This window comes from Gossypium hirsutum, chromosome D11, assembly GCF_007990345.1.
Source record: "Gossypium hirsutum isolate 1008001.06 chromosome D11, Gossypium_hirsutum_v2.1, whole genome shotgun sequence".
Lineage (NCBI taxonomy): Eukaryota > Viridiplantae > Streptophyta > Magnoliopsida > Malvales > Malvaceae > Gossypium > Gossypium hirsutum.
In genome coordinates this window covers 15,263,355-15,284,761 of record NC_053447.1, presented here as the reverse complement: position 1 = coordinate 15,284,761, position 21,407 = coordinate 15,263,355, and the positions used below count along the sequence as shown (strand labels likewise).

At 34.5% G+C, this 21,407-nt stretch overlaps 4 protein-coding genes across 4 annotated transcripts; 2 read left to right on the top strand and 2 right to left on the bottom strand.

Moving 5' to 3' along the window:
• The first annotated feature begins 651 nt into the window (after positions 1–651).
• LOC107912507 (TPR repeat-containing protein ZIP4) lies at positions 652–4,462 on the top strand. The gene is made up of 5 exons (XM_016840716.2): positions 652–2,078; positions 2,450–2,639; positions 2,728–2,760; positions 2,901–3,521; positions 3,696–4,462. Exons 1-5 carry the CDS (start codon positions 715–717, stop codon positions 4,332–4,334), a joined length of 2,847 nt encoding a protein of 948 aa, XP_016696205.2. The 5' UTR covers positions 652–714; the 3' UTR covers positions 4,335–4,462.
• Positions 4,463–4,532: 70 nt separating this feature from the next.
• Positions 4,533–7,696, bottom strand: LOC107912506 (hemolysin A). The gene is made up of 9 exons (XM_016840715.2): positions 7,477–7,696; positions 7,068–7,140; positions 6,772–6,851; positions 6,515–6,617; positions 6,264–6,420; positions 5,524–5,652; positions 5,179–5,265; positions 4,990–5,034; positions 4,533–4,899 (listed from the first exon to the last, which is right to left on the bottom strand). The coding sequence occupies exons 1-9, from the start codon at positions 7,574–7,576 to the stop codon at positions 4,759–4,761; spliced, it is 915 nt and encodes a 304-aa protein (XP_016696204.1). The 5' UTR covers positions 7,577–7,696; the 3' UTR covers positions 4,533–4,758.
• Positions 7,697–10,138: 2,442 nt separating this feature from the next.
• LOC107912504 (cis-3-alkyl-4-alkyloxetan-2-one decarboxylase) lies at positions 10,139–14,126 on the top strand. The gene is made up of 13 exons (XM_016840712.2): positions 10,139–10,442; positions 10,534–10,588; positions 10,661–10,716; positions 10,812–10,912; positions 11,136–11,205; positions 11,337–11,406; positions 12,159–12,215; positions 12,347–12,414; positions 12,522–12,602; positions 12,742–12,819; positions 12,951–13,106; positions 13,319–13,471; positions 13,810–14,126. The coding sequence occupies exons 1-13, from the start codon at positions 10,266–10,268 to the stop codon at positions 13,891–13,893; spliced, it is 1,206 nt and encodes a 401-aa protein (XP_016696201.1). The 5' UTR covers positions 10,139–10,265; the 3' UTR covers positions 13,894–14,126.
• LOC107912505 (uncharacterized) lies at positions 14,104–20,241 on the bottom strand. The gene is made up of 14 exons (XM_016840714.2): positions 19,900–20,241; positions 18,694–18,816; positions 18,335–18,394; positions 18,128–18,229; positions 17,281–17,361; positions 17,038–17,156; positions 16,831–16,932; positions 16,521–16,637; positions 16,222–16,287; positions 15,992–16,058; positions 15,404–15,457; positions 15,234–15,323; positions 14,647–14,685; positions 14,104–14,530 (listed from the first exon to the last, which is right to left on the bottom strand). Exons 1-14 carry the CDS (start codon positions 19,921–19,923, stop codon positions 14,414–14,416), a joined length of 1,161 nt encoding a protein of 386 aa, XP_016696203.1. The 5' UTR covers positions 19,924–20,241; the 3' UTR covers positions 14,104–14,413.
• Between the last annotated feature and the right edge of the window lie 1,166 nt (positions 20,242–21,407).

Genomic DNA, 21,407 nt, shown 5'->3' with positions numbered 1-21,407 from the left:
TGAGTTTCGATAAGAAATCAGTTTTTAAAGTTGAGATGAGCAATGTTGAAAGATCTTCTTATAGAATGGAAAAAGGTTTTTGCAAAAAGGTTGAAGTTGAATGTGATAATACACTGTTAGTAGAATTGATTTTAGTTGGTGGAGGTATCAATAGTAGTTTGGTGGAATTATGGTTATTACATCAGTTGTTGCGTAAGAAATAGGAAGTACGAGTCCGCCATATTCTGAAAATTTAAAATGGAGTTGCGGATCATATAATTAAATATGCTGCAACACAAACTTTTTGCTCCAACTGTTTGAAGTTGTACTGGTTTTGATAAAAAAAAATTGTTGATTCCTGATCGTCATGGTTTTAGATCACTTTAATATAAACCGGCTGATGTAATGAATTTGTATGGTGTTTTTGTAAAAGCGAGATTAATTTTAATCTGGTGTAGAAAGAGATATTTTGATATTTTAATACGGTGTAGCAGACAGTTAAAAAAGTTTACAAAATTTGGTGACTTAAATGTTTTATTGCGAATTGTATAATTACTTAAGAGATTCATCCTCTATTTAATTTCAGCGTCAGCGAAGAAAAACTGCAAATTGTATTTGTATAACTAAAGTTAAACTTGAAATATAATATTAATATATATTGACCCCAAAAAATTCTTCCGTTTCAAAACTTTGTTCGCTTCCCTTTTCAAAATTTCGCGCCAGAAAGAGGAAAAAATGAGAATAGCAGAAATCTCAACGCCGGAGCACTTTCAAGCTGCCGCCGCACCCGACTCGCAATCCCCTTCCCAAAATCAACACAGTCAACTCCTCTCACAAATTCAATCCAAAATCAAACAAACCGAGAGCCATCCACCCGGGACCCCGCTACCCGACTCGCTCCCTTCTGAACTGCGCCAACTTTTGACAAACCTGACTCAACTCGCTCCCTTCCCCGCCGCCAACAACTCTCTCAAACTCCACCTCTGGAAACTCAGTTATCGTCTCTGGAACGCCTGCGTCGACTTCTCTAATGCAGCTGCCATCCGCTCTCCATCTTCCAATCGCTCTTCTCAAAATGTCACTAAGCTTCGCCATGTGGCTGCCGATATGCTATCCCTCGCTGTTGACGTCGTCGGAGTCCCTTCTCCGGCTATAAAATCCGCATCGTTCTATTACAAGACCGGCCTCGCATGGCACGACCATAAAATCTTTGACCTAGCTTCTACGTGTTTTGAGAGAGCCACGGATCTTCTCTCCAAGCTCGATGTAAGTAAAATATTAGACGCGGGAGAGAGGAAGCTTCTTTTAGATCTGAACCTCGCGAGATCGCGCACCGCATGGGAGATTTCAGATAAAAATCTTGCGTTAACACTACTGAATCGGTCGAAAACTCTCCTTTTCGGTTCATCAGCTCATTTCAAAGCTCTGGCGAACCAGTTCTTAGCTTTTGCTAAAGCTGTTTTATCAAGAAATGAAAACAACGGTAGCTTCAACGATGTGTTGAAACTTCTGAATGAAGCGTTGAATTTATGCGAGAAAGGATTGTCTATTTCACGAACAAGGGAAGAAACGGTGGAGATCAAGGAATTAAAATCCAAAACGATGCGTTTCATCTCAGCCGTCCATCTACAAAACGGAGAGTTCGAAAGTGTGATCAAGTGCGTTAAAGTTTTAAGAGAAAACGGTGGTGAGAAAGGGGACCACCACGCTTCGTTGCCGGTTTTGGCAATGAAGGCGTGGCTTGGGTTAGGAAGGTATAGTGAGGCGGAGCAGGAGTTGAAGGGTATGGTTGTAAACAAAGGGATTCCGGAGGGTGTTTGGGTCTCTGCAGTAGAAACTTACTTTCACGCCGTGGGAAATGCAGGGGTGGAAACTACGAAAGGTGTATTTTTGGGTTTGTTGGGGCGTTGTCATGTTAGTGCACGCGCTGCTCTGAGGGTAGTTCATAGGGTGGTAGGGGACGGTAATGGAATTGAGGGGTTGAGGACTAGAGGGAAGGTGGTGGCGGAGCTGGCGTCGGATGAGAGAGTGGTTGCCTTGTTTGCTAGTGAGTCTGTGGCGAAAGAGAGGACGGCCATGCATGCTGTTCTTTGGAGTTGGTTAGTTTGGTAGATCATTTCCTACCATTTTCTATTGAGAATAAATTAAGAATGCATGTCCAAAAGATTCAAATTGAAGATTTTTGGCTATCCTGAATATATTACGAGAACTATGGAGTTGCATTGCTTTTGATTAGAGAGGAATATATCAATGATTAATTACCTTACTGATAACATATTTTTCCTACAATTACAGAATAAGAGTAATGCAGTTGTATTAGTGATAATAATTATGGCCATAGAGCAACAACTGAATGATAAGAGGATCCTATACCTTTGTGCTTTCTCAATATGTCTATTGCCCTGCAAGAAATGTCTTTTTCTTCTCTTTTATACGCAACATGTCTAAAAGTCTATTTTTGCCTTTGCAGTGGTTCAGGTAATTTCCAATTGAAAGATTATGAAACGAGTGCTGAGATGTTTGAGAAATCTATGCTTTATATACCTCATGATTTAGAGAATAGAGTTATTCGAGCCAAGGGCTATCGAGTTTTGTGTCTCTGTTACCTTGGTCTCACTCAACTTGATCGAGCTCAAGAATATATCAATGAAGCAGAAAAGGTATTGAGATCCATTAATTTTAGTATATCTAATAAGATGAAGGTACAGGCAGTATGTTGATTTGTCTTAATCTTTTCTATCTCTGCAGCTTGATCCAAACATCATATGTGCTTTCCTTAAGGTACTCTTCCACTCAATGTATGGAACTCTTAATACACAGTTTGACACTGGTGGATTCACTAGCTTTATCACAACTATAGACTACTCGATTAGCAGATAGTCATATAATCAAATATTTTACATCTCTCCTGATTTATGCAGTTCAAAATCTGTTTGCAAAAGAATGATCATTGTGGCGCTACCAATCAGATACAAAAAATGATCAGCTGCCTAGATTTCACTCCAGATTTCCTGTCTCTTGCAGCTCATGAGGCTGTTGCTTCCCGTGCTCTTCCTGTTGCTGTTGCTGCTCTTTCGAACTTCTTAAATTTTTACAACTCTGGGAAACCGATGCCAACAACAGAAGTTGTAGTGCTACGCACATTGGTCACAATTCTCTCCCAAGACCTTGATAAAGAGGCTGAAGTCCTCAAATTCTTGAAACAAGCACACAAGAGAGCTTCTGAACTTGGAGCTGAGAGCTTTTTTGGGAAAGGTGAGGTTGGAAGACGAGAACGGAACTGGTTTGCCGTAACTTCATGGAATTTTGGAGCAAAGTGTGGGAAGGAAAAGAACTACGAGTTATGTGCTGAATTCCTTAGATTGGTTTCTGGATTTTATAGTCTTATGGGTGATGGACAAATGGAAGAAAACAATGTCACCATTTGCAAATCATTGATCATGACTGTCTCTGCTATGATCGCTTCAGAGAACCAAAATACGACTCCATTGCCAGATGCTGAAGTAAAGCATGCTGTTGAGCTGCTAGAAAGAGCAGGGAAGGTATGTGTCAGTAACCGTTTGCTTATTCCTTATGCTGTTTTTCTATAAGAAACTGAAAATGTTTTTTCACGTTGCAAATGCTTGAGCAGCTGCAGCCGTATTTCTAATATTTCTTCTCTTGAAGCTATTTTTCCATATAATTCTTCAATTGGATGCATGCATGCATGCATGCAGATACTTACGTCACTATCAATGGGGAACATTGAAGGTGATATCCATTTCATATACGTACTCAATGCCTATGATATGCATGGAAGACTGAATAATTTAGAGTCCCAACATCATATTGTGAAGAACTTTGCTGGCACAAAGACTTGCAGTCCTCAATATCTTCTCCAAATTGGCCTGAATGCCTCGCAAGGTCCAAGGTTCAATGCTGAAGTAGCAACCTTTGCCCTCAGCGAGTGCCTCTCAGGCTTCCTTTCTTCCCCCTCTCCAAACTACCAGGATGTGGCTCTCATTGTCCGAAGATTGATTGCCATAGCTAGTATTCACAAGGGTAACACAGATGACGATGCAGTGCTCGGTATGTACAAGCAAGCATACCGAATAATGGTTGGGTTGAAGGAAGGGGAATATCCAACTGACGAGGGTAAATGGCTCGCAATGACTGCGTGGAATCGGGCAGCCATACCTGTAAGAATGGGAGAGATCAATGTGGCAAAGAAGTGGATGAATGCTGGGTTGGAACTTGCTAGGAAGGTTACTGGGATGGAAACTTATCAGGCATACATGGAGGATTATGTTGCTGACTTCGAAAAGAAATTTCATACGCAGATTGCTGGTGAAATACAGCCTCAACAGGTACAGTAGCAGGTACACATCCATACATTTAACAATATTTCTTGAGTAGAATAGTTTTTATATATATAGATTGATAGAGATATCAGAGCTAAATGTAATGCTAGAGGAAAAAGAACATGAGCATTTTACTCTGCTAGGGTTAGGCATTAAAATGACAGAAGTCCAATCTCAAAAGAGCCTTTAGTCACTCGGAAATAAGGAAAAGGATTATAAATACTAGATTTGAATTTCAGATTTACTGTATAATTGATTATATAAACCAACTAAGCTTAGTTCTAAGTTATTGCCTAAAGTTTTATACGTTTGTTTCTTCTTTTCGTATACAATGTTGCATGTGGTAATTAAACTGTCCACATAAAATCTTACATGACTTTACAATATCACATGAGTGTGTTTGCAAATTCACATATCAATGTATCCTCCTATGATAAAACTATTCAGAACTTTTCTCGGAAATCCGACTGAAGCAAACAAGAAACTCAGTATTACCTTCAGCACCCTTTAGAGGAGATTCAATCCAACCTTTGCTTTGAAATCCAAAGTTCTCTACACCCTTAATGATCTTTTCAAGAACCTGAACAAAGAAACATAATAAATCTTAAATCATATTGATGTTATTCTTTTTTCAGATCACTAACAGTGGCTTTGACAAAAAAAATAGAACCTCCTGATGAACTTTGGGATCTCTCACTATCCCACCACTTCCTACCTGCAAAGGCATTAAAGTTGGATTACTTGTAAAATCCCAAACTAAGTAGGCTGAAGACCCTCACATGTTATAACTACGGTACATCAGATTCACTGAAAAATGGAAAACATACAATCTAAAGGCATGCATATATATATTCCTTACTTGTGATCTACGAGCTTCGAACTGAGGTTTAACCAGGGTAACTAAAGTTGCCTCCTCCTTCATTGCATTTACTACAGCAGGCATGACCTGTTTAAGATTGTTAGCATGCCATGACTAAAAAAAGTACTACTTGGTTAAAGTGAACAGTAATTCCGCCTTGTCTACTTTCTTACAGTAAATACACACGTAACAGCAGATCATTGCTAAGTCAAATAAGCTTTTAGATAAATCTAAGAAGTTATGAGGAGAGAAGAAAGATAATGGAACTGGAGAAGAAACTAAGTAAAAAAGAAAAGGTAATGCAAGTATGTTCTGAAAGCAGTTTGGAAATGTTTGAAAGCTTACCAAGAGAATAGATATAAATGAAAGGTCCAGTGTCACCAGATCAACTTTTTGAGGGAGACCTGAAAGATATCTTAAATTTGTCCGTTCTATCACACAAACACGTCCATCTCGACGAATCTTGTCTGCTACCTATTCAAAGTTGAAATCCACATGCAGTCAAGAATCATTAAAATACAAAACTGTATAAATAAAGCTTCGTTATTCAAAAATTGAAGGTCAATAAATAAAGTACTGTTAATAACTTATAAGTCTTCGAAAGAAACTCAGAGAAGAAAGAGTATCCTTGTCCTAAAAACCCAGTTACTTTTCAATTAAAATATTAATCTATATCGAGCGAGCAAATCAATACAAGTTTATTCCAAAAACAGTGTCTCCAAAGGTAATTAAACTAATCCAACCAATTTTTTGACATTACATTCTAAAAATCATATAGGTTATAGGCTAAATCTTGTGTTACATAAGCATAACTTGCTAGAAATGCCCGAATTAAGGGGAAAAAACAAAAATATAACATTTGCTTTTAATCTTTTCCCTTACTAAATGAGCTTCTTGAGAGAATTAATTTAAGAAAAATTGCTCTACAATTTTGGAACATATCATGATAGTGGAATTTGATATGTAAATTTGACCTGAAACTGCAATACACTAATACACATATTTTCTCATGCATGCACTTGAAAACTTATGAAAGTACTTCATATGAACATGATACGTATTATTACAAAATTTTCAATTAGTACCTGTCCATAACCTACATCAACCCCATAAACATAAGATGCACCATACTGAAGCAGGCAATCGGTGAATCCTCCCGTGGACAACCCAGAATCAAGGGCTATTTTGCCAGCTACATCAACGCCGAGCTGTTCTATAGCAGCTTCTAACTTATATCCTGCTCTGGATCACCAAATGGAACAATGAAATTAACCTTGAACATCTCAACAATAAAATCCAAGGATAATGCAGGATGGATGTTTCAGAGAATAATCACCTACATACGTATTTCGGAATTTCAGCAATGATTTCTACAACAGCTTTGTCAGAGACAGGTGTTCCAGCTTTGTTAACCACTTTCCCATTCACATAAACTTTGCCTGCACCATAGATGTAACAGAAAGATGAAGAGGTAGTTCTTCATTATTTCTACAAACTGATTCTTCTTATAAATATATATTCAAGAACTGGGATAACAATAGCTCAAAGTGCATCACAATAAAGGGACACATGCAATTGAAGATGATCATTTACCTTGCAAAATCCATGACTGTATGAATGTTCGACTATACTGCTGAAACCTTTCAAGACATAACTCATCCAACCTTTTTTTCCTGAAATGTCATTAAGTACAATAAGATATAAAATCGAAAAGACACAGATTGCTGGGACCAATGTGAGGCTTGAACTAAGATAGGGTAACTTGGCAATTGGCATATTCTTCCATTTCCAATGGCATTACCGGTGTCGCTGTTATGGCTGTTACAGTATGTATCGGCATGAAACAAAAAACCATCTTTGAATAGGTAGTATACGTCATATAGGCTTACCTTTTTGGTATTTGAAGTTTTTCTGACTTGGAAACAGCAAAGCTTCTATGTAAATGAGATTTGAACAATCTCCCTGTAAACAGAATCCCAAACAATCAAATTATTAGAGTACAGCAACCCATACGGTCAAAACCCAGAATAAAATCCCTTCCATTAGTACCCAAAAAGGTAAAAGACAAAATAAACCGTATAAAAAAAAGCACCCCACAAATGATAAATTAAAGGAAAACCCTTGTTTCTCCAATCCTATCTACAATCAGAAGTGTATGTGAAAATGACTAAAAGAGAACAAGGAAAAGAGCCCACATCGGAAAACAAGCATATAAACGTCCGCTATAAGCAATTACGCACGCAGAACAATGCAAATGCATATAGAGTGCATGAATCTACAGAGAGGAAAAGAGGGTACCATGAATAGGAGAGTAGGATTTCGATAAGAAAAATAGAGTAGAGTTACTGCTATCGCAGCAGCGCGAGATAAAGGGAAGCTTCACAATATGCAGTGCCATTTCGGCTTCGTTTAGTGTGTGTGTGTGTTTTTTTTTATAAAGGTTTTTCAGTTCAGTTCTGGTCGGAGATATATGCCTCCGGGAAGCAGATAAACCTGCCCTTGTGAGACGTTTTTGAGCAGTTCAGTTCAGTGTACCAAAGCTTAAAACGGCTTGTCGTTTCTTGAACAGGGGCAAAGGCCCAGAGACCAGAAAGTCTAGAAGTGCAGTGAGATCAAGCTTGAGTTGAGAGCCCAGCTTGTATTTAGCTACCCAGGCCCTACTCAAAATCTTGATTTTTTTTATATAACTTTTGACTCCTTTTTAACCCACCCATAAGTGTAGTAAAATGTAAAAACTTGTGTCCAAGCTTTCATTTAGGGCCAGTTCTTCATTACTTAAAAAACACTTTTAACTTTAAAAATATTTTAAAAAAAAAAAATTGTAAAGAACAAGCTGCTTTTGGCTGAAATTTTTAATTTTTCAGAAGTACTTTTAAAAAACACTTCTGAAAAGGAGTTGAAAAAGAGAAGCTAAAAGTTTTCACCCCTCCAATAATATAGTATTTTTCTTTTTTTTTTCTTGGTGCTTAATTAAAAATATGTTAAAATCATTAATTAAAAATAAAAAATTATTTTTTAAAATACTAATTACAAATATTTAATGGTTATATTTAAATATTTAAAATATAGTTTATATATTCTAATTAAATTTTATAAATAATTAATATTTATTGCTTAAAAATATTTAAAATTTATATTCATATATTAAAATATTAACAATAAGTTATAATATTTTTTTTATATTCTTACTAAAATATAATAATATTAACTAATTTAAATATTATTTGAATGTTTATTTGTTACTTGATAATAACATATCTAAAATGGACATTTTATTTTTCAAAAGTACTTTTTGACAGCAATGCTAAACACTCAAATTCTAAATTAAACTTTTCAAAAGCACTTCTCAAAAGCACTTTTCCACAGCACTTTTCAAAAGCAATGAAGAACTGGCCCTTAACATCAGTTTTCAGTGACTGTTGTGACCGAAGATGGCGTTCACGTTCGCCACGACTAGAGAGTCTTGAAAGAGAGAAGAGTGAAAAAAAAAAGAAGAAAAGTAATGAAAGGGAAAAAAATAATAATTAATAATTAAAATAAAATAAAAAATAAAATTTACTCAAAAAAATATTAGAAATAGTTGTGCAATTTATTGAAATTTTATCTAATAAAACGGAATAATTATAAATCTCCAAAATAATAGATTAAAATATTGCAAATGAAGTCATTGCGACACCCATCAAACGAGTCGTTATCCATCCACGATTTGTATAGCCATAAATCTTATTTTGTATTAAGTTTTATTTGATTTTATATATCATTTCACTGTAAATAAACAATCTTATCATAGATCCATTATGATCTTGAAATTATATAATAATGAAAACAATAACTTTAATCACCATCTCTATATCTAAGTTACTTGTAAATTTTACTGAGTACGTCTTATATACTATTTTTGTACAACTCTCTCAATAATTAAGAAATCCATTTGAGGAATACGGATAACGAAAATTACAAAATTCGATGCCACATTTTATCTTGTTGTTGCGCTCTTAACAAGAGTTTTCAGTGAAAAGAAAAAACTTGTGTCCAAGTGTTCATTTAACATTAGTTTTCAGCGACTGTTGTGACCGAAGATGGCGTTTGCGTTCGCCACGACTAGAGAGTCTTGAAAGAGAGAAGAGTGAAAAATAAAAAAAGAAAAGTAATGAAAGGGAAAAAATAATTAATAATTAAAGGAAAATAAAAAATAAAATTTACTCAAAAAATATTAGAAATAGTTGTTCAATTTATTGAAATTTTATCTAGTAAAAGGAAGAATTATAAATCTCCAAAATAATAGATAAGAATATTGCAAATGAATTCATTGCGATACCCATTAAAGAAGTCGTTATCCATCCATGATTTGTGTACCCATAAATATTATTTTCTATTCAATTTTATCTAATTTTATATATCATTTTGCTGTAAATAAATAATTTTATCATAGAGCTATTGTGATCTTAAAATTATATAATAATAGAAACAGACAAACAGTAACCTTAGTTACCATCTCTATATCTAGATTACTTGTAAATTTTACTGGGTACGTCTTATATACTATTTTTGGACAACTCAATAATTAAGAAATTCATTTGAGGAATACGGATAACAACAATTACAAAATTCGATGCCACATTTTATCTCGTTGTTGCGCACTTAACAAGAGTTTAACAGTTTCATTACATGGTCCTAAGGATGCTCATTGCTTAATGTATATTGATTTAACATGAATTTTTTTACTTTTTATTTTGTGAAATGGCATCTTCGACATTGAATCCAAATTTTTGTATTATAAAATATAGAATAAACTGTATTACAGGTGTTTCAATTTTACTTACTTTTTCTTAATTAAATTAAAAAAAATTACAAAATAATTTCTCTAACTTTTTTTTTCAATTTTGTTATAAAGTTTTCTTTTAATTTGGTTATTGAGAGTCAAAATATTAGATATAGATGTGAAAATATTCATGTAATAAGAACCAGAGAATTCCTATCCTCGCATGAATCATAATGAGTAGTGAGAAAGCCCCGTTTTTTTGATTAGAAAAAAATACCAACGGTTAACCGTCTGTTTGTGACAACTCTGTTTCCCTCCAAAGGTAATGGCAATCCAAGGCAAGCCTCCTACTCTCTTCTCTCATCAGTTTCAAAGTTCCCTTTGTTCTCCCACTTCTTCTCTGTCACTTGTCAATGGTGGGTCTTTCAAGTCCAAGGCTCAACGAAAACCTCTCACTCTCAGACTTAGCTGCAGCACACCAAACGCCAATGACCCACAAGATGTAAACCTCTCCCCCCCCCCTCCACTCTTTCATACATTAGTGATGATTCAAACCATTAATTTGTGTGAAATATGATGTTGGGTATTTGCAGGATTATCTGATTGATGCTCCTGTTTCAGCTGGTGATGGCTTTTCGTTTAGCGGAGGTACTTTCATATTTCAACTATTTTCCCCTTAAAACGTAATGCATTATTCGTCAACTTGTCTGTTGTTGACAGGAAAATATTCAGATGGACCTAACCCATCTGATGAATGGTTTAAGCAAGGGAAATTTGTGAGTAATGCATGCCTATTGCCTGGATTTTAGTTACTAGAGGACCTAAATTATTCCCTTGGCTTTCTTTAGTTTACTTCAATTTCTCTTGGTAGGTTAAAGCTTATCCAGTGGGTGGCACTGGTGAGAAAGCTAAAGATCCAATTTTTGGACTAATCATGGGAGCTGGCTCTCAAGCTTCAGGTGATGTTTTCAGGTAATTACCTTTTTCTTTTTTTATTAGGATTATCTTCGATTGTTACATCTAAATGTTATTTTCCAATCGATGGGATAAGTTTAATATCGGTTTCCTTTTAGTGAGTTCAATATTTTATTCTCTTAGTATTGATTTTAGGTTTCAATGGCATGCAAGAAATTGAGGTCTCATAATTTGCAGGATTAAAACATGCTCTCTATCTATATATGATTTTATGAAATAGATGGTTTAGCGTGGAAAGTGGAAATGCTGATAATCCTACAGTTATTTTGATTCATGGTTTCCCATCACAGGTTAGTCCTTTTTGCCACAACACAATTATCAAAGTCATTACGAATTCAACGATCTTCTTCATAACTAGCTTTTCTTCTTTTCCTATTATGGCACTTGATCTATAGATGTGATGACTTAGTTTTGCTGGCAGGCATACTCTTACCGCAAAGTCCTTCCTGTTCTCTCCAAGAATTATCATGCTATAGCTTTTGATTGGCTAGGTAAGATAATAGGTTCATTGTGACTTGTATATATTGAGAAAAACCAAGTTCTTAATATCATTATAGCTTTTGGTCTTCTGAGACCTGTCAGGAACTGGGAAATAGGGTTTTCTTAAGTATAAAGGTCTGCTTAAGTATGTATTTATGGTAAGAGGCGATCCATATATTGTGACTTTTCAATATTACAATAGGGTTTTCTTGAGAATTTGTTTAGTTTTAGCCTAGAAATTGCTTCTAAAAGAGTTTGGTTTGGCTTAGAGACATGGCAACTATAGCATCTGGAATGAAAATCATTGCTAATTTGCTTGCAATCTTAAAGGCATACTGGCATAAACATGCTAGTTTAAATTTTTGTGCCCTTCTTTTTCTTTCTTTTGGCTGATGTTTCTTCTTGATATAGATGAGCATATTTTTGGGTGCATGTACTTTACTTCATTAATCTGCAAATATTATATGTCATATGCAAGATTGTCTGCATTGGACCATTTTTTATGATATCCGAGAATACATAGATTTTGCATTGCTTAATAGTTTGAAATTTTCATTAAAGACCTGCATTTTGAAAGTTTGGACTTACAAAATGGATGACCTGGATATAGTTTTTTTATGTATTTTCTTTTGAAGATTGGTTTCCTTTTTATTTTCAGAATACATATCAATCAATAAAAACTTTAAATGAATCTAAGCGAATGCTAATGTTTTTCTTTCTTCATGCTGCGCGCATACTAAATCATACCTCTCTTGTTCAACAGGATTCGGATTTTCAGATAAGCCTCAACCCAGATATGGATTTGATTACACACTGAGTGGTTATTGCTTTGCATTCCTGGCAATTGAATCTACTTTCAACGAACTAAATTAAGAATATAAAATTAAAATAAACTAAGAATAAAGCTTATCTGCCTCCCTCTCAATTTTATTTTTCCTTTCGTCCCTGCAGAATATGTCTCAGCATTGGAGTCCTTTGTTAATGAAGTAGCCACCAATAAAGTTTCACTTGTTGTCCAAGTATGTTATCTTTCAGTATGTGTAGACAAGAAGACATGCAATTAACACTTGTAAATTACTGTGTGACATATAGCTTAACAGATTTTCGATCTTTTGTGTTCATTCAGGGCTACTTTTCACCAGTTGTTGTTAAATATGCCAGCAAGAATCAGGAAAAGCTTAATGATCTAATTCTCCTCAATCCTCCTGTATGAATGAGTCCTGAAGCTTTATTGTTAAGTTATTTTTTTTTTGCTATGCTGCTAACTATTGTTCAATTAATGATTATATCCAGATAACCAATTTGGCTTATACCGGACAAATACTTTCTAACCTTGATTACTACAGCTAACAGCCAAACATGCCAACCTTCCTTCAACATTATCCATATTCAGCAACTTCTTGCTGGGTGAAATTTTTTCTCAGGTAAAGCATGATATCTACGGAATTTATTTGAAAATTTGTGCTTGCATCAGTTCATTTATAGGGATTAACAGATTGATTCCAAGAGATAATAGATAGCATTATTGTTAATGGTTTGTTATTTTTCCGAATAGGATCCTTTGCGGGCCAGCGATAAGGCACTAACGAGCTGCGGTCCATATGCAATGAAAGAGGATGATGCAATGGTTTATAGAAGACCTTATCTTACGTCTGGTTCATCCGGGTTTGCACTGAATGCAATTAGTAGGGCCATGAAAAAAGAGCTTAAGGTGGATTTATCATTTACTGTATATATATATTTGTCGTACTTCTGTTTTAATCAGATCAAATATCATGAATTAAACTTTGAGTTTCCATGTTCCCTCTTTCTTGAGGAAATCCTCTACCATAGTACTATGCTTATACTGTATTTCCTTATTCATTTATATAGCATAATGCTGAAGGTGCAATGGCAAAATTCTTCTGGTTTCTTACTTGACAGGCATATGTGGAAGATGCGAAAGCAATTCTTATGGATAAAAATTGGAAAGTTCGAACTACAGTGTGTTGGGGCCAGAGAGACCGTTGGTTGAACTACGATGAAGTGGAAGATTTCTGCAAAAATTCAAACCATAAACTGATTGAGCTTCCAATGGTACCAATATGTCATGCATTTAAATGTCATCTTTTAACTAAAATTCCAGTTCAACCTTTGATGCAGCTGTATGTTTGTGAGGTCTCACCTGCAGAAATCAAAATAAATTAAGAATTTGCCTCTGCGGGGTATTTGTGATGCTGTTAGGGAAATCCACCTAATTTCCACCTCTAAAACTAAAATAAAAGTAGAACTCGAATGATCATTCCTCCCCATCATACTTGTATATTTAACTATTCAGTTTATGAGTTGGATCATGCATCTTTACCAGCAGTTCTGCCATAATAAATGGTTGGGCCATGGGATCTTAACCAACATAGCTGGTTTGCTTCCTGCAGGCAGGACATCATGTGCAGGAAGATAGTGGGGAAGAACTTGGAGGTATCATTTCCGGACTTATCAGCCGAAGGATCGTAACATGATAAGTTCCAATTGTTTTAGAGCTAGTTAACTACTAGTAAACATTAATTCTTATATCATTCACTATAGCTTTTTTTTTTTCTTATGGCTTATGCATTTTGAAGCTTGCATCGCAAGCAAGACATAAATGAACTGTGTTCACATTCTTGTGACAGAGAAATTATGATTGGAACTGGAACTGGTCTCACCAAAAATTCAGAATTGAAAAAGGATAAGGCAACTGAAGTTTGATTTATTGTATATAGTTAATATTCATTTTTCCTATATCCAGTATGACTAATTGGTACTTAAAAAAAAATAACAAGTTGAAAGGGTTTGCTACAATAAGAAGCTTTAACAGTTCCTGGGTATGAAAAATTGCTAAAATTCCGTGTATCTATAGTTCAAGACAAGTATTCCGCAGATGCTTTGAAGTCTACTTCTTCCTATTGTATTCCGTGTTTTGAAAATGCCGTATTCGTGACCCTTTACATGCCCTTCAAGAACCAAATATTTCCTCTGACCCATGTCTTTATGTGAGCATTACTTCTGTTTTTTTGTCGATTGTTCAAACGGATCAGACCAGCAATTATCTTGGTTTACGGCTCTCTTCCATCTGCTTTTGAAGATCTCTAATTCAATGTAGGATTGCTTTTTAACCTGTAAAAATGGAATTTTATACACAATCCAACGGTGAATTTGCCAATAGGTCTGGCTATAACTAGCTGAGTGAAATAAGCTTCAACATTGCATAAAAGATTAAGTTCAAGGTTTACCTCAGATCTTCCACCAGACTCACTGGAAGGTGATGATACCTGCAAATGGAGAAATCATTAAAGAACAAATAACTAGCAGAGATAAGGAATTGGATGGTCAACCTTGGGGAACGTATACCGTTGTCACTAGAAGTTTTTAAGGTCATGAAACTTAATTCAAGCCAAGTACAAAAGCAAAACCCGAGGCTCAGGTTGTGCATGGTTTGACTTGTGAACGAGAACTGAATTAAGTTTGGTCAGAATAGCTGAAAATGGTATATACTAGCCATAGATAGAGTGCTATCATCAACCCGTAAAAGATGCAGAGATCAAGTGATCAGAAAACTCATGGCTGATAGTCTCTCTTTAACCCTATAATGCACAATCAAGGTCAAGGTTCAACCTTGATCCCCCCATCCCCCCGGGCTTGTCCATACGTACTGAATTAAAAAATGTATAAAGAAGGAAGGCTTTGGAAAGCTTTAGAATCAACTTCGGATTAAATTGAGGCACAACCAAACAGCATTTAAGCTTTCTAAGCACTTGTAATTGATTGATCGAATTGAGGAAGAGATTTTATAAGGTGGTATTAATTAAGAAGTTCTTACCTTGTTTTCTGCTGAGCCTCCAAGCGTGGGAAGAGCATCATGAATAAGGTACTCAGAATCGACAATTCCAATTTTTTGGGTCCGATCACCCTGTCAAATAAAGCATAGTAAGAAATATGTTGAAAATACGAGATAGGAGCTTTTAATTCTCTTTAGGTATAGAAGTTTGCCTGTGCACAGTAACCAAGCTGAAAGTCCAATCCCCATCCAAAAACCAGATCACTCTGATACAACCAAAAAAAAAAAAAAGAACGAGATTAAGGACAAATTAATGACTGAGCTTTAATTGAAACAATATGGTCATGTTAGATGGACATTTAAATAATTTAGAAGTTTATTATGTTAGGAAAAATGATATCACTAGTGGTAGGATCTTAAGCTGCATTGATTCTTTCTAACAAGAAATACTCCATCTTCAACCTTATTATTAGAAAATTAAAATAGATAAACATCCTGGCTATCCCTACTCTATCTTTCATTTTAGCCACTGACAATAATAACCTATGTTACTCGGACTTAGATGTGAGTGTTAGATATGGTATGTTCAATTTTTTAAAAGTTTTTCCATTTGTTTGGAGTGTCCTTGGACGTTGTCCATTTATGCATTATACATAAATACTTAAAGAAAAATGAAGAATTTGAATAACATAATTAATAACATAGCTATTAAAGAATAAAATAGTAATGATTTTTTATTGGATTCCAAATCAACCTTCAACATGTTTTATTAGTATTACATTCTAGTTTGGATAATATACCTGAATCATATGCCATGAACAGCGCCAAGATGCTCTGGAGAAAACAGGCGCCATCATTTCTACAAATCTGTAATACGCAATATTGTCTTTCGTTACTCCATATGAACAGATAATTAAATCACATGTCCAGAAACAATTCAGAAGAAACTATAAGCTAAGGAAATATGTACATGTAACAACTTATGGTATTGTGAACTACGAACAGAAAAAGTTGGGCAAATTTATATTACCCAGTGCAAGGAGGACCAGTGCTGTTTTCGTTACACTTTGTCCTACCAATCACCTTGTACGTCCTCCTGCCGAATATAGACATGTTACAAATGGGTGCAAATAAATTTACTTTGACTAAAATCAAGGGATAAAATGATGATGAGCTTCTGGAAATTCTTGAGAATAAATGTACAGTTATTACTAGGATAAATCCACCAAGCTCTATATGTTCAATCAACTGATGATAAAAGTATTAAAAATTTATCACGAGACAAACATTTCGTTCATTCCTGAACATGATTTTAGGAAGAGAGAAAACCTGTGTACTGTAGAATTTTTGTCCCTTGCTGTAATTGGATGATGCAGCTCTGACTTCTCGGGATCAAGTGCTGGCTGAGATATTTCAAGCCCTTCCTTTTTAATTATTGAAAGATATCTGTATTTAAGTAATGAAGAGGAGAGAATCAATTTTTGAATGGCTCTGAAGTAAATCACCAGCTCCAGTTCCTACTTCAGTTTCTTACAATTATATTCAGTTGTTCTGTAAGCACTGTGCTTTATACAAGCATGCAAAAGATTGTGAATTAGTACTAAGTTAAATGTGAGAAAGGAAGACTTGCACAACGAACCTTTTAGCATTAAAGTGGTCAACTCCAAGGTCTTCATCCCAAAGGAAGATGTAGCCATACTCCGAAACAATATCCGGATGTAAGAAGCGCTTTGCAAACCACCTAATTAGTGAGAGTAGGTCATACAATACCAAGTTACTTTGAACTGAATACACATGTATAAAAGGGTTTTTTATTATTATTATCAAATAGCTAATGATCAGTTACCACTTGGTTTGATTGACAGCAGACACGTGTATAGCACGGTCATTCCACTCTAAGTCCTTCCACTGATCCACAATGCCATCGTAATGGAAAAGCATCACAACGAAATCACTCTCTAGAAACTGTGACATAGAATAAAAGGAGCAAAAAAAGAAATAAATAAAAATAATTAACATAAATGAAGCAAAAGAATGGAATTTAACATTAATCTAAATGATTACATAAAAATAAAGTTAGTCCTTTCACCTTCTTGACCATCTTGTTGACATTTTCTTTTTGCTTTATTCCGACTGCGATGGCTAACAAGTTCATTGACAACTTTGGCTTCTAAACAAAAGTAAAAGAGAACAGATTAATGAAATAGCTATATGCCAAATGTCCATTAAAATCAACTCAACATATTAAAACTCGAAACTATAAAAATACAAATTACTACTATAGGAACTGCACTTATAGTCACATTTATGATTTAACAATGGTCAATATAAATTTGAAAAGGATAACTAATTGCAAACATAAGCTTAGCCCCAACCGTTAAAGAGCATAAGTCAGCCACATAGCACTAAAGAATCTAAGAGTTTATCACATATTGACCAGAAAACCAAGCCTGATCCATATTCTCAAGGTTTTACCCTTGGTAGTGATAGCAGTTGGCAACTGCCGCCTCTTGTAAAATTAAAATGCCTGAGAGATTCCAGACAAAAAGAAATGATGAAGGTTGAAGCCGCACATCGAAGTAGCAAAATGGAGGTCAGACTTTAGTAAGACAAAGTAGTTTAATTGTGGCAACATAGTCATAAAAACTGAGCAGTGTACATAATGTTATGTCGTTATATCAATTATAAAAGAAAAAAATGCAAATCTAAATGCCACTAACCAGAATAAACTATATAGTCAAATATGAAACACAAAAGATAATATGATTATCAGTTAATACAATCTCGAAAAAGTGTTAGCACTTTATGCAGCTATAATGATTTAGACAACAAACTGAAAAGCAGGAAAAATGGTAGTCCACTTAGCAGTAATTCAGGAATGCGAAACTTCCAAAGGATAAAAAATGCCGTTGAATATTAGCAACAAAATTGCTTACCTTCTTATTCTGTGCACCCCATAATGGCCGCATTTCCAAGTCAGATGTTTCAGAAATGATTCCTCTAGGTAATGCTTCACTTCCATAAGCCCTGCACTGAGTCTAAGCACAAGTAACACAGAGAAAAGGACAGAAAAGGAATAGTTAGGAGAATATGTGTTTTCATGCAGTGTGGAACATACATAATGTAACATATACCAAACAAACCTCGCACATCTTAGATCTTGAGTACTGCAAAACCATAACTGACCCCCATCCTAGAATTTTCTGCACAGACAAGGCCCCAAATCACACATTATGTACTTCACTTCGGGAAATATAATACAGTTCATTTGCATGGAAGAGTCTTGGAGTTTTTATATTCCTTATGTTAATGAATTGGATTGAAAACTATCCTAGGTACATTAGCATGCACGAATTACAAAAAGAAAATTATATAAACACAAAAGACAAAAAGAAGAAATCCCCAGTCCCCACTTTGTTATAAAAAGAAATATAAACACGAGTTTTATATTTCAGGTTTAAGATTGTTTTCAACTTTACTCAATCAGCTTTGACGTGAATACCTCTTTATAGTCTGTGATTATAAATGCACTTCCAATGAAGAAGGCAGCAGATAGCAAAAGAATCATGGGGAGGAAGCAGTGAGTAAATAATCTCTGCCTTTTAGGTTCTGTCTTTGTAGATATCTGAGAGCAAAAGGAAACAAAAAGGATAAGACAGGATAATGTACCAAAGAACTTTCAATCCAGAAAATATATTTACTATTGAAAGCAGCAATCTGAAATGAGATATATATATGTATGTATATATTTGCCTTCTTGACAGTAACGCAGGCTTACAAAGTACAGCTAAAAAAAGCAACACAACTTTTGCATGCCAACACTAAGAAGTCCAACTCCTAAACTAACACTAGGGTAACAATTAATCCAACCACAATCTAAGGGAATGGAAAAGTTTGTCAATGCAGGTAGCTAGTGTGATGCGTTGTTAAATTCCTCAACAGGCTTTCAGACTGTTTGGTGTATCCACTTATCAGATCAAACTTTTGACTGACTGGATCATTCAGCTCTAACTCTAATGCATAGTATAACTTAAAACTCATAAAGCACAATGCTTTTCTGAAAAATACAAGAGTGGAATTCCACAAAAAGCAAAATCATCTTCCTCCCTGCAATTCTAGAGTAAACCGTGCTCTTAACATGAATTACACGGAGTAACAATATGTTACAAACAGTGTAACGAGGGATTTTTTGACCATATGATATCACTACAAACCAAAACAGGCAAACCCCTATTCATCAACTTTAAGAACACAGCAACAATAAGTTAATTACTTGGCATACTCTTATTCCAGTCATTCACAGGATCCAATCCTATCCTTAAACCAACCAAAGCATGAAAGGTTCACCTTCATTTCCAAATCAGTAAACCCTTTTTTCTTTCTTTAAACTGAGGAGCTAGGACGAAATTAACTCGATCAATAATATGCAACTTGTGATCAATCATAAAATAAACAGTAGGCTAACAACCCCTACTCAACGCTTCCATTAAAAGAGAACAGAAAACAGAACCAAACCCACAAAACCATACTCCCAACATCATTTCCAAAGCCAATGAGCAAAACCCCAGGACAATTTTCCATGATTTCTCTAAAAATAATGTTCTTTTAAAAAAAAAATTCAAAACTGAGAATCCCAACAAACAAGATAATAACCTTTCATAGCACAAACATGAGGCAGAAAAACAAAGCGAGCAAGAGAGAAGCTTACAGAAGTTGACATCCTCCTCTTCATCTTGATTTTCCATTCAATGGGATCGGGCTATGGTATATTTGTGGGCGAAAAACGAGCAGCGCTAAGCTGAATATTAGCTTTAAAAGTTACTTAGGACTACAAAAAGCGTTACTTTATTTTATTTTTTTTAATTTTACTATGGTTTTACGTTTTATTATTTTAAACTAACAAAGTCGCAAAAACGTGCTCTTTGAGTTAGAAACACACACACACCCGCCATTTCTCACGCCGACGATTCTTTTCCATGCTTTCTTTGGAAGGGAAAGAAATTCTTAACCATAGATTCGTACCTTTCGGCATTTCGCCATTCAATCCGGCCTAAAGTAAAATTATAATAACAAAATAGTTAAAATCTTCTATTAGTCCCTGTACTTCTTCAAATTTAGAAATTTAATCCCTATATTTTAAAAGCTATTTTTTTAATTAAAATTCTAATACAATCATTTCCGTTTGTGGTTATTTAATAAATTCCAGACTCCTAAAATTGTGGTTATTGGCGTAGCAAACGGCAAAAACGGAGGTAACATGGCAAGGGCTTGAAGGAATAAAATTTAAATGCTTTACGTTTTAGAATAAAAATGGAAAGGTGTTGAAAGAAGATAAGAAATAAAAAGAGAAAGTAGAAAAAAAATATTCAAATAGGGAAAGAAGAATCTAGGAAAAAGGAAAAAAAATTAGAGTTAGAAATTGGAATGGGTTGACTTTTTTTTTTCTAAAAACAATGGGTGGACCCATTTTAAATGCCCAAAATCTTGTGAAGTTAAAGGTATAATTTTATTTCAGCCTTTTTATCTTTAGTTATTTACATTTTAGTCCTCGTTATTTAATTACTTTGTTCTTAGGTAATGTATTATTAGTAGTAGTGTTAATTTTGTTATTATTATTATTATTATTATTATTATTATTATGTGGCGTGAGGCTGTAAATAAAATAGTTTAATGTTTTCTTCACATTTAATACCGTCTCATATTGCTGTGATATTCTGAAAATGTAAAATGCAAAGCTATATTGTTTCCGTTTAAAATTATTCTTATATTATATGCAAACTTGTAATAATTAATTTCTAGAATATTTATGTTTTAATGAAATGATGAAATATTATGCCGATTGAGTTTTAATTCGATTGATATTGACATTATTTTCAGTGCAGAAATATGCGGGTTTGAGTGCGTTGAGTGCATCACCTCCTATTTAAGGGTTGGGGAGGATGATGTGTAATTTTAGACATTGTATCAAAAAGAATAGATATGATAATAAGTTGTAATATTGTTTCCTATTAAAATTAAGCGTAATAACTTATTTGTCCCTCTAACTTATTAAAAAAAGTCATTTTAGTCCTTTATTTAATTATTTTTTTAGTCCTTCAACTTACATTATTTATCAAATCACTCCAAAATTGATAAAAAATTTAATATTTGTTAATTTTGTTGACATGGCATAATGTGAACGTCATGTCTGTAATTAATTAATCTTTTAATATATTA

Excerpts from the sequence above, each read along its gene's own strand:
- LOC107912507 (XM_016840716.2), top strand. The coding sequence starts at position 715 with ATGAGAATAGCAGAAATCTCAACGCCGGAGCACTTTCAAGCTGCCGCC. Across the intron at positions 2,640-2,727 it reads ATATCAATGAAGCAGAAAAG|CTTGATCCAAACATCATATG; the intron begins GTATTGAGATCC and ends CTATCTCTGCAG. Across the intron at positions 2,761-2,900 it reads TCATATGTGCTTTCCTTAAG|TTCAAAATCTGTTTGCAAAA; the intron begins GTACTCTTCCAC and ends TGATTTATGCAG.
- LOC107912506 (XM_016840715.2), bottom strand. The coding sequence starts at position 7,576 with ATGGCACTGCATATTGTGAAGCTTCCCTTTATCTCGCGCTGCTGCGAT. Across the intron at positions 5,653-6,263 it reads TTGATGTAGGTTATGGACAG|GTAGCAGACAAGATTCGTCG; the intron begins GTACTAATTGAA and ends AACTTTGAATAG. Across the intron at positions 5,035-5,178 it reads TCGAAGCTCGTAGATCACAA|GTAGGAAGTGGTGGGATAGT; the intron begins GTAAGGAATATA and ends ATGCCTTTGCAG.
- LOC107912504 (XM_016840712.2), top strand. The coding sequence starts at position 10,266 with ATGGCAATCCAAGGCAAGCCTCCTACTCTCTTCTCTCATCAGTTTCAA. Across the intron at positions 12,820-12,950 it reads TGGGTGAAATTTTTTCTCAG|GATCCTTTGCGGGCCAGCGA; the intron begins GTAAAGCATGAT and ends TTTTCCGAATAG. Across the intron at positions 13,107-13,318 it reads CCATGAAAAAAGAGCTTAAG|GCATATGTGGAAGATGCGAA; the intron begins GTGGATTTATCA and ends CTTACTTGACAG.
- LOC107912505 (XM_016840714.2), bottom strand. The coding sequence starts at position 19,923 with ATGAAGAGGAGGATGTCAACTTCT. Across the intron at positions 18,230-18,334 it reads CAAGATCTAAGATGTGCGAG|ACTCAGTGCAGGGCTTATGG; the intron begins GTTTGTTTGGTA and ends ACTTGTGCTTAG. Across the intron at positions 15,324-15,403 it reads AGCTTGGTTACTGTGCACAG|GGTGATCGGACCCAAAAAAT; the intron begins GCAAACTTCTAT and ends TTTATTTGACAG.